The sequence below is a fragment of the Rattus rattus genome, chromosome 4 (genome assembly GCF_011064425.1).
Source record: "Rattus rattus isolate New Zealand chromosome 4, Rrattus_CSIRO_v1, whole genome shotgun sequence".
Classification (NCBI taxonomy): Eukaryota; Metazoa; Chordata; class Mammalia; order Rodentia; family Muridae; genus Rattus; species Rattus rattus.
In genome coordinates this window covers 166,185,528-166,202,688 of record NC_046157.1, presented here as the reverse complement: position 1 = coordinate 166,202,688, position 17,161 = coordinate 166,185,528, and the positions used below count along the sequence as shown (strand labels likewise).

General features: G+C 38.5%; 1 protein-coding gene across 1 annotated transcript in view; it reads right to left on the bottom strand.

Moving 5' to 3' along the window:
* Positions 1–6,860: 6,860 nt before the first annotated feature.
* The window catches only part of St8sia4 (ST8 alpha-N-acetyl-neuraminide alpha-2,8-sialyltransferase 4), an 89,822-nt gene continuing 79,521 nt past the window's right edge, over positions 6,861–17,161 (bottom strand). The window contains exon 5 of the mRNA XM_032901698.1: positions 6,861–11,162. Coding sequence (XP_032757589.1) covers positions 10,880–11,162 — 283 coding nt within the window. The 3' untranslated portion in view covers positions 6,861–10,879. The remainder of the gene's footprint in view (positions 11,163–17,161) is intronic.

Here is a 17,161-nt window from a genome sequence, read left to right as displayed (position 1 = left end):
TATTTATTTACAGTCTAAATATTGCTCTCAGTACCCCCCTCTCAGAGTTCTTCACCCAAGTTCCACTCCCCTTTGCCTCTGAGAGGAAGCCCCCCCTTCCCTCCACCCCTGGCATCCTCCTTTCCTGGGGCCTCAAGTCTCCACAGGATTGGACTGTATGAGTCTCTCCCACTGAGGCCGGACAAGGCAGTCCTCTGTTACATATGTACCAGGGAACTCAGATCAGCCTTTGCACGCTCGAAATGGTCTTTGGTTGGTAGCTTAGCCTTGGGGAGCTCACAGGTGTCTGAATTAGTTGAAGCTGTTGGCCATTCTAAGGGGTTGCCATCCCCTTCAGCTCCTTCAGTCCTTCCCCTAACTCTTCCACAGGCGTCTCTGACCTCAGTCCAATGATTAGCTGTAAGTATCTGCCTCTGTGTCAGTCAGCTGCTGGTCGAGCCTCTCAGAGGATAGTCAGGCTAGGCTCCTGTCTGCAAGCACAACATACTATCAGTAATAGTGTCAGGGTTTGGGGCTCTCCCATGGGATGGATACCAGATTGAGCCAGTCTCTAGACGGCGTTTGATTCAGTCTCTGCTCCATTGTTGTCCCTGCATTACTTTTAGACAGGAACAATTATAGATAAAAAATTTTGAAGGTAGAGTGGTGAGCCCATCCCTCTACTGGGGGCCTTCTCTATCAACTAGAGGTTCTCTTCAGGTTTCCCCTCCCCACTGTTGGGCATTTCAGCTAAGGTCACCGCCATTGATTCCTGGGAGCTTCTCACATCCTAGGTCTCTGGGACTTTTTTAGAGGTTCCCCTCACCCTCACCTCCAAGAAACTGCATATTTCTATTCATTCTCCTGGCCCCCCTGGGATTCTCTCCTGGCTCCTCACCCCCAATTCCTGTTCTGGCCTCCTTTTCCCTCCCTGTCCCTCTCCCACCCAGTTCCCTCCCTTTCTCTAACTTTTATTTTACTTAAAGGTAAAATTCAAAAAAATGAATCAAGGAAAATAATGTGAGGATGTAATCTATAATTTTTATAAAGAAGGATTTGAAAGAATTCTAATTCTCTAGGCTAATAGCTATTTCTTTTTATAACTCTACCATTTATAATAATGCAAGAACAATAAAGGGAATAACTATCCCTTGTCTTCTGTGCTTTTGTTTTCTTTCTGTCTTAGGATCTTGAATGGGCACCTCAAACTTCAGAGGACAGGTCCTGTTCTATTAATCTTAGCTCACTTCTGAAGGTTCTTTGTTTCATGTCCTGTCAAGTCAACTAAAGACGATCAGCAGTCTATGTTCCTTGTTATTATAACAACTAAAACACAGCTACACACATAAAACTATTACTTACATTTTTATTGTTGTAATCAACAGTTAATGAATGCTTGTCAAATTGACTTAGGAGGAAAGCAGTCACTAGTCAGAAGATATACCTCATGCTTAACAAACTATCTTTCTGATTTATTATCATATGCATGCTGAATAAATAGAACCATTTTATAGATGAAGTGTTTTTAAATTTTTATATCAAATCAAGATTTGCATACATATACGTTGAAAACAAGTTGATAAGCTGTGAAGAAATATATGTAAACATAATCTGTAGAATGAATTTATGCCAAGAAAAATACCTAGCTCTTTTATATTCTAGGAAAAACAAAAATTAGAGTTATGGATGCAGACAATTGTTAAGACTATCACTGAAAAACGCCAACTTGAATTATACTGCTAATGTAGATATTTTTCTTTCTGTTCTCTCTTTCTAGGATTTATAGTTTCGAAAATGTATCTAAATGAGTTCTTAAAGTTAGCAGAAAGGTTTATTCAAACAATACAGGAACAAAAGACCTCAATCTACCGGGGCACTCTTTATTCATATTTCCACATACCTGTGCCTGACAAACTCTGGTGAATGAACTTATATCAATTCTGTTACTGCTTTGGATGAGAGAAGCAAGCGATCTATTTGGACAGAAGGAACTATGGCCAAGCATGAAGCCTTAACTAACATAGAAGCCAGAGCTGAGAAGCTCTGATGGTAGTGACCTTTCTTAGAAAACATCTGCTCCCAGCTGAGTGTGTTTACATCTTGGCAACAGCGGCAGATGTGCTTAGATCCACCCCATCTGTGTGGTGTTGGGAGCCTGGGGCAGAGAAGGCAGCGCTGGACAGAAGGAGGAGAGTGAAAGAGCTGCACAGCAGTAAGTTGTAGAGAATGCAAATGAGCGCCTAACCTTCCTGCAACACTGTATGCTTGGTGCACGTGAGGAAACATGAGGAGTCTTTGAGCACCGTTGCTTAATGCTGGGATTCCTCATACACAGCCTTAAGTCGAAGTCAGTTTTTTTCTTTTATTGAAAACAGCTTTTTTCCCCTCTCCTACGATAAATCCTGTTTTGTCATTTCCTCCACTTCTACTCCCCCCAGATCTTCCCCCAAACACTCTTCTCCAGATGCATACCTTTTCTTGTTCTCATTAAGAAAGAACAGGCTTCTGAGAGATAACTAAATAGGGCAGTCTAAAATATAATACAATGAAAAAGCTACCGCGTCAGTCGTTGGTCATCGCCACCAAAGTGGAGGAGAGGAGCTCAAGGAGAGTCAGAGAGCAACTTGTTCTCACAGTCAGAAGTAAAAGTACTAAGCCGATAGCTATGAAACATACGCCAAGAACCTGGTGCGGTCAGTCCTGTTTGGGCTTAGAGTCCGTGCTTCAGTCTTGGTGAGTTATATGCACCGTGCTTAGCTGATTCAGAGGGCTGTGTTCTCCATCACCTCTGGATAATACACTCGTTCTGTCTCCTCTTCCATGGGATTCCCTAAGTTCTGGGTGGAGGGAATTAGCAAAGACCTCCTACTTAGTCTATCTCTCAGAAAATGTCTCGTTGTGGGTCTGTACAGCTGTCCTCATCTGCTGCGGACAGAGGCCCCTCTGATGATGACTGCATAAGACACTGATGCAGAAGTATATCATTAGGAGTAATATTATTGTTAGACTTTGATTTTTTTAGACCAGTAAAGTTTAATTTCACCCTAGGTTTCTGGGCTATTTAGTCTCTGGTTCTTGGTTACACAAGCAGTGTCAGGCTGGGGTTCCTTCTCATGGAGTGTGCCTTAAGTCAAATTAGACATTAGTTGGATTCTCCCACAAATTATGTGTCACCATTGAACTAATCTATTTTGCAGGCAAGACAGATTGGAGGTCAAAGATTTACTAGCCGGGATGGTACCCATATTACAGTAACAAAGGAGAATGCAAGATTAGGGTTGATTTTTGGGGGGCAAGTGGGGGTGTTTGTTTGTTTCCAGCTTCCCGGTCTAGCTTGTGAATAGTTAGAACAGAGAAGGAAACTCTAGACTTATCCCAATCCATATATTCCCACAGCTTGCATTTGGCTCTTATCACTTCACCTGAGGAAATAAAAGCAACATTTACATGAGACTCTATCTCAAAGGAAGGACATAGTACATGAGAAATCACACCAGGAGTTGTCCTTTGGACCCTACATACATGTGCACACACTAGTACATTTACACGCTGTTAAGGTGTTAAAGCCTGAGAAACTGGGGCCTGTCTAGGCAGGAATTTTGAGCTGTTACTAAAGCTACAAGGAAAGTTTCTTTTATTCCGTTACGAGGAAACTTTCTCATGCCCTAGTTGATAGCATATTCTGTTATGTTCCGTGCTTTGGTGTTCTCGGAAACCAATTACAATAAAGTCAGTTAGAAGTGCTTTCTGTAGTTAGCCACACTAAGCTTGAACCCAAACTTCTCACCCAGCAGCACTTCTCATACCTATGTATAAATTTTTATGGTTTCTTGCCTTTGAAAGCTGCTCCTGAGGTAGACCCCAACATAGCGAAGACACCCGTGCCAATCTAAAAAGCCATTGGGAGTAACACTTCCATTTTGAGTGTGGGTGGAATAAAGTTTAAATTCCCAAGACCTCCTTGGGAATTGACATCCTACTTGACAAAACGGGACATATACATCTTGGTTGGTAGGTTAAGCCATGACTGTTAGGCAAGGCAAGTCCCCAGCCACTGTTGAATAACCCAACCAATGAAAACAGGATAAATGTACAATGACATGTTTCTAAGGAAATCCTCTCTCCCTAAGTCCTGACTGGTGGAGAAGCTTGTCATAGATGTTTGTGGATTTCAGGCTTAACAGCTCTATAGGATTCTAGCTGGGTGACGCAGTTCAGCTCCCAAGTCTGCACTGCCTTCCTGATCAACCAGTCTTGGAGTGTGCAGTGAATAAGCCATACCCTTTGTCTGAGATCAGTGTCTGAGTGGTTTGTACAGCAACTACCAGACCCCTATACATACATATAACTGTACACAAAGGAAAACAGGTGCACACATATTTTTTGTCTATTTCTCAAATTATAAGAGTGGAACTTATTTACTCTCTGGTTGTATTTTTCTTCTTAAAATTACTTTTCAGAGTGTGATGCTACAAAAAGTAATATAAAAGTTAATACAACATTTAAAATTATCTGACTTCTGAAATTAAAGAAAAAGCTTCCTATATTGCCAGATATCAGCTCCTTCATTGTGTTAATAAATTTTCTGTATTTTTTTGAGAACTATAATACTGTCATTCATAGAAGAGAATTTGGGGAAAATTCATTGATTGTTATACTTCCGTATCTTCTTTGGAAATTCAGCATTGGTGATTGTATCAAAAATCAGTAAGCTATAGAAAAATCTGTAATCTGGAAGCAAAATAAACAACCAACTGTACATATACTGGTATTCAACACTTTCATTGAATTTTGCTTTTGGAATTTCAGGTATTGAACATTTAACCGATTACTATTGGAAATTTCTAAGAAGTGAAAATAGCCTAGATATCCATCAACTGATGAATGAAAAATCAAATTGATATATTTGCATAATTAAATATTTTTAAAGTATTAGTGAAAATAAAATTATGAAATTCAGAGTTAAAGGGATCAAAGTGGAAAGAATGATTCTGAGGGAGGTAGCCCAGAACCAAAAGGATGCATATATATATTTCTCACTTGTTGATGTCAGCTTTGAGTCTTCAGATATGCTCTCTCATATGGAATCCCCAGAGATATCGGGAAATTAGTAAAGAGTCATAGAAGCAAGTGTTTTTCAAGGGATGGAAGATAGAATTCCCTGATATAAACAAAGAAAATAGGGAAGGGAAGGTTGAACTGGAATCAGAGAGGGAAGGCAAGTTTACACAGAAAGACAGCATGAGTCGCCTTTCAAAAAAGTCAGGGGTTAACCTACTACTGTAGACTCTCCAAAAATATTTATTCAAGGATGGTGTTAGCTCAACAGTTGCTTCCTCTATTGGGGTGATGTGCTCTAAGTATTACAAGCTAGCCAATAAGAACCCAGCACACATGAAGAGGCTCAGTGCCACACACAGGTTACCTCTTCTGAGATGCTGTCCACTGAGGTCCCATGGACTACGAACATCATGGATTATAGACTTTTGGTCAAATTGTCAGAACTTGACAGTAAGGCCATAACTGTTAAAATTTCTAAATATTTGAGTCATGGAACAGGGAGAAACAAAGCTTTTACTGATATGAGAGCTTCATATTAACCCTCTACTTCCCTATCAACCATAATGTGCTATAATATATAATAAACTAATACTATTATAATATGTAATATTCAGAAATTTATTTGGTCTAAAGTGTAGACAATTTAAGCACTGCTAATACAAGATAGGTGAAACACAAGTTAGCTTAATGAATATTGAGGTACTATAAGCATTCATTCAGTCTGCTTTTACTATAAATATAGTCCCCTGGTATATTAGCTTATTTTCTGCTTAATTTCACCATTCCTCCAAGTCTGTAACATATTATAATGCTTAATTTTTTCCTGAGTGAACATTAGAACTGTTTGAGGACATGCCATTTTAGTCCCTTGCAAAGTAATTTAACTGTATTCTAAAAAATGTGATGACAGGTTCCAGTCACAATTTAGACACGAAATATATTTTAAATTAAAGCACACATTAATATGTGTGTATTTGACAGTAAACATAGTTCTTTTTAGCATGAAGTTTCATAGACTGGGTTCAACCTCACCAATGCTTACACAAGGTTTTGTGAGCTGCTGCTCACCATCAGGGCTGGGGTACAGCCTGTGAACCGACTATTCCAACAGAAAGAGATAGGAGGAACATTATTTCTAGATGCTGAAAAGTAAATGTAGGTACAAAAGCTTAAAGAATAAATTAAAATGGCATATAAGCTCATCAACCATCCCTAATAGTCCCATGATGGTGTCTAGTAGCATTTGACTCAAAATCGTAGAATGTCGAAAGGTACCTCATAAAATTGCTTTTAAAGTGTTTTCCAGAGGTTATGACTGAAAACACAGATCTGTAAGTTATTGAAAGGTCTGGGAAATGATTTAGTAAATAGTCCTCCTAAGTCATCTTCCAGAAGGCAAACAGAAAATGGCAGCAATTTGCAGATGCAGTCTCGTGTTAACAGGCAGCGCTAGGAAATGCTGTGTGTAAAATGTCAGCTGCGCTCCAGCCACGGAGGACAAGTGACTCAGCTTCAGTACTTAGTGGAAGGATGAATTAGAAATAAATTGCAGTAACCTTTGTGGTGTACGCCCTAAACTCCAAAGCACAGAGAGAATATTCCACCCCCGAACTGTGGAGTGCTTCTTGATATTCATGCTGGGGTTGAAATTACTCATACATCAACAAATGCGTTCAAAATAAATGTTTAGACCGATTGTCAATCGGCGAGGCCGAAGTTGGAAAAGATTCAAGCCGTAATAGATGCTTCGTAAATGCAGTCACCCAATATTGACAGGTGCCGTGACGTCGGAGGCGTCGGTAGAGAAGATAGGAGAAAAATTGAAAAACAAGGAATTTAATTTATTTTACAATTGTACAAATGATAAAGCAGGAATAGCTCATTGCTATGCACAAACAACAGAAGACATTGTTGACCAGAAAGAACCTACAGAGTGAGCTTCATCCTTCCTTTCCACGGACGGTAGAGGAAAGACGCAGCAATTATCCTATGCAGCAAAGCGATCTGTAAACTCTGTTTTGCTTTTCTTCTCCTGGCTATGTACATCTAAAACTCTTGTGCTTTCACCAACACAAACAAAACAGTATTCCGTAAAAGGCGCTACATGAAGGAGAAACACACAGCCTAGACCCACAGTCAGAAAACTGCAATTTAAATACATCGCCAGCTTGAAGGTAATTTTTTCCCCTTTACTTTTGTTTTGAAAGGCTTGAACAGACTAGTTGCTGACTATTTCTCTAGGAAAGAACATATAATTCAGCTAGGAAGTGGGTCTTTCTTAAAGCAGAGTAGTAAGTGAAGTTTCAAAAGAACTTCTGTTTTTAAAGTGGTCACGATCTCCAGGGAATTTCACAGTGCAGACCCTGAAGATATCAATATTACACACATCTAGTTGTGCACATATTACAGAATCAGAGTGTACACACAGATATACATATATAACATGGTATATATGCATCACACATGTCTATTTGTACTATATAGATATATTTATAGCACATATATAATATCTATTTCTAGATGGGTTGTATTTGGAGTTTGTTTTTCAAATACAAATAATTACCCTTACTTGTTTTTTTTTTTTTTTATTAAAACCTCTGTATACTGATAACATTTAATGGGGAAACTCTCAAACTTGTAGAGATACCAGCTAACTATACACAACGTTTTCCAGCCCCCTTCCACAACTATAGATAGTCCTTATAATAATCACATGAAGACAACTCTGTGAACCAAATATCACGTAATATGTATCATGACTAATTGGCACAACTATAAATAAATTACTTTGCTTGCCCTTCCTTGAGTAGTAACTGGGTAACTCACTTGGCTGTACACTACTCTTAGTATTTCTTAAATAAAGCATTTCTGTAAGGATATATGTGGAGATTTTCATTAATGATCGATGTGCAGTTCATGTGGTATACATTACATGAGGACATTCGAATGCCCAGCGCCTTCTCCCAGCGAGAAAAACTTCCACAGTGCTTCCATTGTTCCTGTGAGCGCAATCACTAGATTTGCCCTGAAAACCTAGTATTGATTCATATTTTCTTTCAACGACCTGTTGTTGAGTGTCGTTTATGCTGAGTAACAATATTCCCATGAGAATATTCCCATGGTCTGCTCCTGTCAAAAGCACAGTGGCAATCACGTTACCTCAGTGACTGGGATATTTCACAGTCAGCTGCCTGGGCACCCCCCAGGTGCATGATTAAATCATAAAAAAAAAAAGAAATAAAACAAGTAAAGCTGCGAGCATACCGTATTAAGGAAAACACAGATAGTTCAAGTATGTACTTGTAATTTGATTTTGTTGTGATCCCTTCATGTTATGCCATCATGCGTGTTAAGTCGTAACTCTTTCCCCTACTGTCACTCCTGAATTCTCTCCTTGCCTTCTTTCTGTGGTAAGGCCATGACAGGGATTGAGCTCTGATGGCAAATGAAAGCGTCTGTGTGTGTGAGAGAGAAAGAACTGGCCTCACACAAGGTTTCTTCTTGGAGCACTAAATGTCTTTAATGGAATTCATTCTTATGTACTCAAAGTTCCCTGAGATGAACAAAAGTAGTTGTCTCTCAAATCTGAAGCCCTTAGGATACTGAGCATTTCCCTAACTGGGCAAGTATTTAAAAACGCAAAGCAGAGGGTGAAGAATCAATACAGTGATGTTAAAAGGCACTACCCAATGCGTGTAAGAGTTAGACACCAATGCATGAAACAGTGGACGGCTGAGCTGTGCTGGCTGCCGGCAAAGTGTGGTTTTAAACACATTTTTCCCCCTTAAAATTTCAGTCAAAACGGTATGCTGCTGCTTTCAAATACATACTGTAAATGAGTGCCAAGGTAGTATATACTTATAATTAATTTACTTGTGGCTTCTGGATTTCTGTGGAATTCATGTTAGCTGTTGGTGGGAACACTGATCTGCATAGAGTTCAAAATAAGTTTCATATATTATCCAATGTTCACATATCCAGTATATTAGACTCTCAATTAAACATTTATATAACATGTATTTAACACTTTCAATTTTTCAAATAGAAAAGGAATTTGATGGTAAAGGTAGAGTGATAATAATTCATTGCCAGTTAGGAAACTCCCATAGGCATTCTCTTTTCCTTTCTGATGGATACATGGATTCTCAGAAAAAAATGTTATTTTTATCCTGAGGTTCAGTCAATTTTTCTAAAAAAATATTGCAACTGCTATTAAAAATTTGGTAACTGTACTACGTGACTATCCTTGTCCATAATGTGAGTACATATATAACATATATGTATAACTATGCTGTGCTCTTTCTTCATTTTAGATTGCCTGACTTTGAAAAACAAAACGTACACATTTTTCATGCTGTTTCTGCTTTCCTCTGACTTCTCTGAGAAACAGGAAGTCATGTTAAGCTGCTGCAGACAAAAGCAGAAGTGAGAATGTAGTTCTGCTTTCAAAAGAAACAGAAAGCCCAGCCACCAGTCAGTCCAGTCACATAAGTAAGTTAGCAAGTCACTCTATGAGTAAGTTCATGTTCCTTTAAAAATGCTGTAATAACAGAACTGTACTCAACTACCGAAAGATCCACGTCCATTGAATTCATCTGAAACGCACAATGCTGATGTGGTATTGTTAAACTGCTTTGAATCACTTGTCTGTTATGAAAACAAGGCTCCGTTGATCATGTTATTTGTAGAGAGAAATTTTAAAATAACACTACGAGGGCCATATTGATCTCTGCACCCGGATAGCCGAGATGATTTTACTGAATGGGAAGTCTCATTTCAGTTGCATCAAGCCAACATTTGCTCTTCACAAATATGTGTCTCCACAAAGTTATCATGAAATTTCAAAGAAATAAATTAAAATCAGTGTTTGATTTTGAAAATGTTTAACTATGTAGAGCTAAGTTTCATATTAGCAGCATATAGATTCATTCATGCTAACAATATATTCTTTAAGGACAGTGGCTTATTGTGTAGGAACATGATATAGTCTTTGGTACCAAGAGTGAAGTTTTTCTGCTAATTTTACTGTGTTTCAAATCTCACTCCTTCATTAATAGTTTACTACTACCGGGTGGTATAGTTTGGCTGGTACCTGCTACATACACCATTGATCTATAATCCAGAGATTTAAAGTTGTGCAAAGGAAAACAAACAAACAAGCAAAAATTTGGTGTGATTGTTGTTTTAAAAAACATAAGAACTTTAGAAAGGACCGTTTGATGTTTATTTTTCTCATTCATATGTGTTTCCCATTTCTGTTTCTCAAATGAATTTCTAAGCACCCCAAACCCAAACCCAAACTAAACATCAGAAGACAAACAAGAATATAAACAAAACGTAAACACGGCCATTCTCGGCGTCCTGACTGAAAGCATTCCCTCACGCTGCTTCATGTCCTGGATTTCACTGCTTGAACTCTCTTCTTCTTCATTTCCGCAATCAAGGACGTTTTTACTTCCCAAGGGCCGAGTGGTGCTCTTGGGTTCCTCTTCCAGTGTGCTTGGCATTACAGTGGCTGCCCCACAGTGACGAACACGTTTGCTCTGCTAACTGACGATGAGTGCACTGTTGGATCTTGTAAACACGACGGATAATACATTCAAACTGTATTCTTCATGGAAGTGGCACTTGCTAGGACCCTTGAAGTCAGGATATTTTGTGGTTAGAGCACTTTGCAGGTTTTTCTTCAGCTGGTGGTGGACTTGCACAGACTTCCATTTTAGCGACTCAGTCAAGTGGTGGGTGCTGAAACCCAGCCTCGTTTTGGATCCTGTTTCTAAATCTCCAGAAGCATCTTTAGAAAAAGTTTGTGTTCAGTTTTTACCCTTCCCGCAGCGCCTTATTGCTTCATGCACTTCCCTGTGGTCAGTTTTAGAGCTCCTCTATTGTGCAGCACATTCAATGTTTTGAATTCCAGTGGCATTCTGTGAGGACTTGCGTTGGAAAAGTATCTATATTTCAAGTCATCATAGTAATGGTATTTGACAGCTTTTCCGTTCAGATCCTTAGGAAATGGCCAGAATCCATACAGGTGAATTTCGTCACAGAATCTGGTGGCAAGGGTGTACATGAGGAGACCTGTGCTGGGTCTTTTGATAGGAACTTTGTTGGTCAGCCAGTAACTAGAAGAAACGAAAACAAAATTAAAATGGAGAAAGGTCATACTACTATACAACAATACATTCTATAGAAATCATATCACATAGCAAACACAATGCATAATAATGAATAAACTCTTCAGTGAAGACTGGAAATTACATTTATGTAGATGGAAAATTTTATACTTCCACATTTCCTTTAATGTTTATTTCCTTATGTATTCATGGTCCCATGAAAACAGTCAGAGAACTTAAAAGCATAGTTTAATTCTATTCTAGAATAGGCAATTCCAAATTAATTAGGAATAAACATGTGTCTGATATTCAGAGTGGAGTCTTCGTATAGCGGTGTCATGAAACTTCAAGTAAATGTCATTGAAAATTCACATCGAAGACCCAGATTTGATTATCAGAAGTCACTTAACAGCCTTGGCCAGGTATGCAGAGGAAGGGGAATTCTTGATTCTTTCTGGTCACCTTCCCTATAGTAGCAGCATCCAACATTGACCTCCAGCTTCATACCCAGAAACATCCTCAAACACACAAGAAGAGCTCAAGGAAAGCTTAAATCAAATTATGTCAGCTGACCTTTTCAACTCCAATCATAAAACCATACTTTAATGGGGAAAATTTAAAGCATTACCTCAACAAAGACAAAAGCAATAACAAAACAAATAAAATCTAATTTTGTGAGTAATGGATTAACGAGTTCACTCTTCACATACTTTGCCATTTTAAAGATCTTTATTGGTACCATGTTTCCTGGCAATTTCACACATGTACACTACTTTCTGTTTTCTCTTACTCCACCTTCTTTCCTTCATCCCTCCTATGTCACCTATTAATCCTCCAATCAGATCCTTTCCCCACATTCCTGTCTTTCTCTTTGATTTGCAATCCTTTCTTTTTTAACCAGGAGCATCTACTCAGACCATGGGTGTCTATTCAAGCTCATAAGATGGATTTCTATTTAAGTATGTATGCCGCAGTCACGTGGTGAAACGTATTTCATAATATTAACTTGTAACAATAAAAAAAAAAACCTTCAAAATGCACAGATCCATCTTACTTGCCAAATTTTGCTGGCCTGAACAGTATAGAAACCCACAGATAATAATCACCTTAGGAGGAAAAAGAGTTCCCAACACCTTTGGGCACATGACATCACATGAAAACAACTAAAAGAGGAAGAGTGTGAATTTCCTATGACTTTAAATGTGTGTTGTTCAAAAACAGTATACTTAATACTTGTAATTTTAAAATTATTTTTATTGCTTTCACAATCATCTCCAACATTTAGAAATATACCCTGCCTTCCAAACATGAAGAGGTAATTTTAGGTAGCATACATTGTTTCTTTTAACGTGTTACCTTGTATTTTACATATGGTTTTCTATTTCTACTTTTTAAATTTTTATTTAATTAAAATGTTTTATTTTCTGCTTACATGCATATCTAGATGGTAAGCCTCTGTCAGATGTGTAAGTGGTGATTTTTTCCCATTCACTTAATCAATGGTGTCCAGAAAGAATTAATCAAAAAGAAAGGGTTGAAATGTATGTGGAATTGGAGGTAAAGCCAGTTGAGGAAATATGAGATGGATAAACTAATGCTAAAGGCTAAGTGGTATGAAAATCCGATATTGCAGAAGATCACTAAAATAAAACATAAAACACATAAAAAAGAGATAACATCCATCATTTTATAATGTGGTGTCATCAACTCCAACAAGACAGAACAGGCTAAGAAATAAAATGCCCGGGGCAAGGAGCCAGTTACACTTTGTTGTTACTGGGCTACTGTGGTCCCTTCAACTCCTAAACCCTACAGGCCGTTGCTTTTGCTCTTGATTACCCTCCACAAGTTTACAATAAAATGCTGTTTCCGAAGAGGAGCGATAGAGCATGGGGAAACCAACCTGGTACTACCTTGAAGCTTAGCCCCACAGGTCAGCATCCATAGTGCTACACTGAAAGGCCGTCTGCACACTACAAGAAGATAACACTAATGTTCATCCTACTTAGCTGTGAGCCTTGTGAATCACAATAAGGACTGTCTTTGGAAGTCATGACCAACAAGACTGTAGTGACACAGTTGTCATGGGGTAAAAATCCACACATGGGATCCAGAACACAAGCGTAGACAGACGGTAGGCCATAGGAAGGAAATTACTATTATTATCCTTCAATGTAGAAATAGTATTAACTATGAGGTGATAAAATGAGACACGCTTGGCAGCTGATAGCACAAATCAGACTCACTTGATTGTTGTTAGTTTGCTTTTTTTTAATTTATTTTTTATTTTTTTAGTTTTTTTTATTGGATAGTTTACATATTTACATTCCAAATGTTATCTCCTTTCTCAGTTACCCCCCTCTCCCATCCCCCGTCCCAGTGCTTCTATGAAGATGCTCCCCCTCCTACCCCACCCACTCCCACTTCAACATCCTGGCATTCCTCTACATTGGGGAAACAAGCCTTCACAGGACCAAGGGCTTTTCTTCCTACTGATGTTGGAAAATGCCATCCTCTGCTACATATGTGGCTGGAGTCATGGGTCCCTCCATGTGTACTCTTTGGTTGCTGGTTTAGTCCCTGGGAGCTCTGGGGGTCTGGTTGGTTGATATTGTTGTTCTTCCTATTGGGTTTCAAACCCTTCAGCTCCTTCAGTCCTTCCTCTAACGCCTCCATTGGGGCCCCTGTGCTCAGTCTGATGATGAGAGCATCTTAATGTGTATCAGTAAGGCTCTAGCAGAGTGTCTCAAAGGTTGAGTGGCTAGGAAAAGAGGACATGGAAACAGAGGCTTGGAGGAGAGTGATCGAGTAGGCTCAAAACTAAAGGTATGATGCAAGGAAGCAGAATATCTTTCAGCTTTAAACCAGGAGGAACATTTGTATGGTCCTGCAGACATACTTGTTAAGAGTATAAAATTTGTCAGAAGATTTCCACCCACCAGTTATCAAAATGACTTCGGGCATCTTCCAAAACCAATTTTCTTTCTTTTCCCATCACAGATGGCTGGAGGGTCCCTGCCCCTTCAAGCCTGCAGTCTTTCTCTAGCTCTATCAATCTAGAAACCCAAAGAAATCAGTCCATTACCCCTAGTAGCCCTCACCTTGGGTGAGAATGGCCACCGGCGATGTTTCACATCCCTAATTTACGTCCCTACTCAGTGCCTAGCTCCCCCGTGCTTGTTGCCATACAGGTGATCCTTTTGAATAAGTCACACCGTACGGAGCTTCCCACGCCATCATGAATTTAAAGGCTACATTGTATTTTGGTGAATTTCTTAAGATTCACCTGTGGACCACTGTAGTCCCCCAGTCCATGATGGCTACGTCTCTTACTTTTACTGTTTGCTCTCTCTCTGGATGAAGCCCTTCCTCAGGACTGAACGGACGCCCCTCCAATCCTTTATGGCATTGTTCCTGTCTCGGATGTAAAGGACGGTAACTTTCTAATGATCTCCTACGTCAGAGGTGTTTATATATAAAGCTCATTCCCAGAGGATTGAGCTTTCTAGAAGCAACCAATATGTTGCTCTGCTCCGTCTCTATATGCTAAAAAGACTTACGTACGAAATTGTAAAACTCTTTCAGTTTGTTAGGAAAAACAACAACAACAACAACAACAACAACAACAACAACAAGAAGGAACTCAAAGTTTCTCATCTAAGCATCCCCGAAAAAAAAATAAACAACAAACAAGAAAACTTATTATGATCATTTACACTTGCATATGTATTTGTCATTTCTGTAGAATAGTGGACCATGGGGTATTTCCTTTGTGTAATATTTGTTCCTTACCTGAACATAAAATCTTATTTCTTTTAGCTAAAGAATTGTAGCTGAAAAGACATATATTTTAAATTGAGCATTAGTATAATTTTATTATTATGCTCTTCTACATAAACATCAACCTTTATCAAGCCTTCTGAACTCCTACAAAACTTCTAACAATCCTGGTAATAAAACTACCTAAATAAATAGTAACAACAGTCTGTGTAATTCAAAAAATCAAAATCTTTAGATAAATATGTTTTGGAAGTACTGTAGAAATCTGATGGAGTGCTTGAAACTATATTTGCCAATCAAAATCACTCACTTGGTACTTCACCAGAAGCAAAATTGTGATCTAAAAGAACAAGAAGGGATATTCTTCAATTCTGTTTGCATAAACAGCTAGACAATATCTGCCAATTTTACAAGCCACACTCATAGTATAGTTTTTAAAATCACTGCAGGAAGGTGGTGGTATTCACCTTTAATCCCAGTGCTCAGAAGGCAGAGACAGAGGCAGAGAGGTCTACAAGGCAATTCCAGGATGGCCAAGGCTACACAGAGAAACCCTATCTCAAAAACAAACAAACAAAAGTGAAATCACTCCTGAACCTATATACAAACATGCATGGTGGCATCTGAAAACAACTTCCCCCCTCCCTCCCTTACTCCTTCCCTCCTTCCTTCACTTTCGGTTGAATATTACAATGTAAAGACACTATCCTTTAATAGCGCTATTCCAAAAGTTTACTTAGAAACTTATGTATAACTTAGAAACTATTTATCAACAGGAAGAAAGTTGTAGGTCCCATAGATCTCAATGCTCCAAGTGTGAAATGTCAGTTCTTACTAATCAAATGTTCTTATTACTCTTATAAAATTTCCATGTTCTTCGAGCAAACTAAAATCTGGAGTGCTGCAAAGGGCTCAATTTATAGCCAGATTCTGTCAATTCAGTTTGCTGCTTCACCTGTTTGAAACCGAATTGATAATATTTAGCATAGCTTATGTTAGTTATGTTGATGTCAAAGACAGGGTACATGTGAAGGAATACAGCACAGATCTTGCCACATAGTGAACGGACGATATTTGTTGGCTCTCAAAAAGTCACAAAGGATGCTATCCTTCCATCCTATGTACAAATCCAACTTTCTGCTTAGAAATCATCTCTTAAAATTACATATTGACCTGTTAAGGTCTAGGGACAATGTTGAGGAGTAGATGAAATATTTAGGCCTGGGTAAAATGTTAAGGCCTAGATGGAACGTTAAGACCTAGGTGACTGTTATCTATTTAGCCTGACATTTTTGTGGTATTACTAATGTTATAAGCAAACTTTCTCATGTGTTGTTTCTGCTATTACTAGGAAATTTGCCCATGCACAAGTTGATCACATATTCTGTTATGTCTATGTCCTTGGAAAGCAGTCAAGATAGAACTGCTCTGTGTAGTTACCCACAATAAGTGTTGCTTTTAATCATGTGCCTCATATTTTATTACAGAATTACTTTATCTACTGGAATTTAATCCAGATTCAAACTACTACATGATGTTCATAATATCTCATGGTGAATTCTAGTGTGTGAATGACTGTCACTTGTGGTTACGTTGATGACTCCAAAAGAAAAATATTCTGCCTAATTTGCTCAGCTCACAAGCTGTCTATTGTTATTCTGTTAAAGATTAAGAATATCTGCTTAATAGGGAAGAAGAAGCTACTGCTTTCTAACATAAGGTCAGTGTCTATGGCAGAAACGTTTTTCAGATTATTGGTGTCAAGATAATATAAATATATATTTAATTTGGAAGACATGGTACAACCAGCTCTGAAGAAACATCCAATCCAGTTTCAGTATATCTTTGTAATATAAGAGAGATATAAAATACTTCTCCATATTCACAGTACCATTAAGCCTGGAAATTATATTTCAATATTAAATAGACATTGCATAAAAATTTCTAAAAGTAAACTTTGTCTTACTTGTAAAGAAGGAAGTGGATGGAGTTCTATGTTTATAAAGGAGAAGTAAGTATGTCACGTTGTTCAACTAGAATAACCCTAACTGCATTCTAAATACTTCTTTTTATGCCCACAGTTAGTGTAGCTTTCACCTCTCATATATGAAACTTCTTTTACAGCATACGGACTATTAGAGAAAACCGCAGCTGGAAAATGCAAAGAACAACTGAACAGGGCTACCCAGCCGCAATGGTTACATCTACAGTAGAGTATCCATATCTAA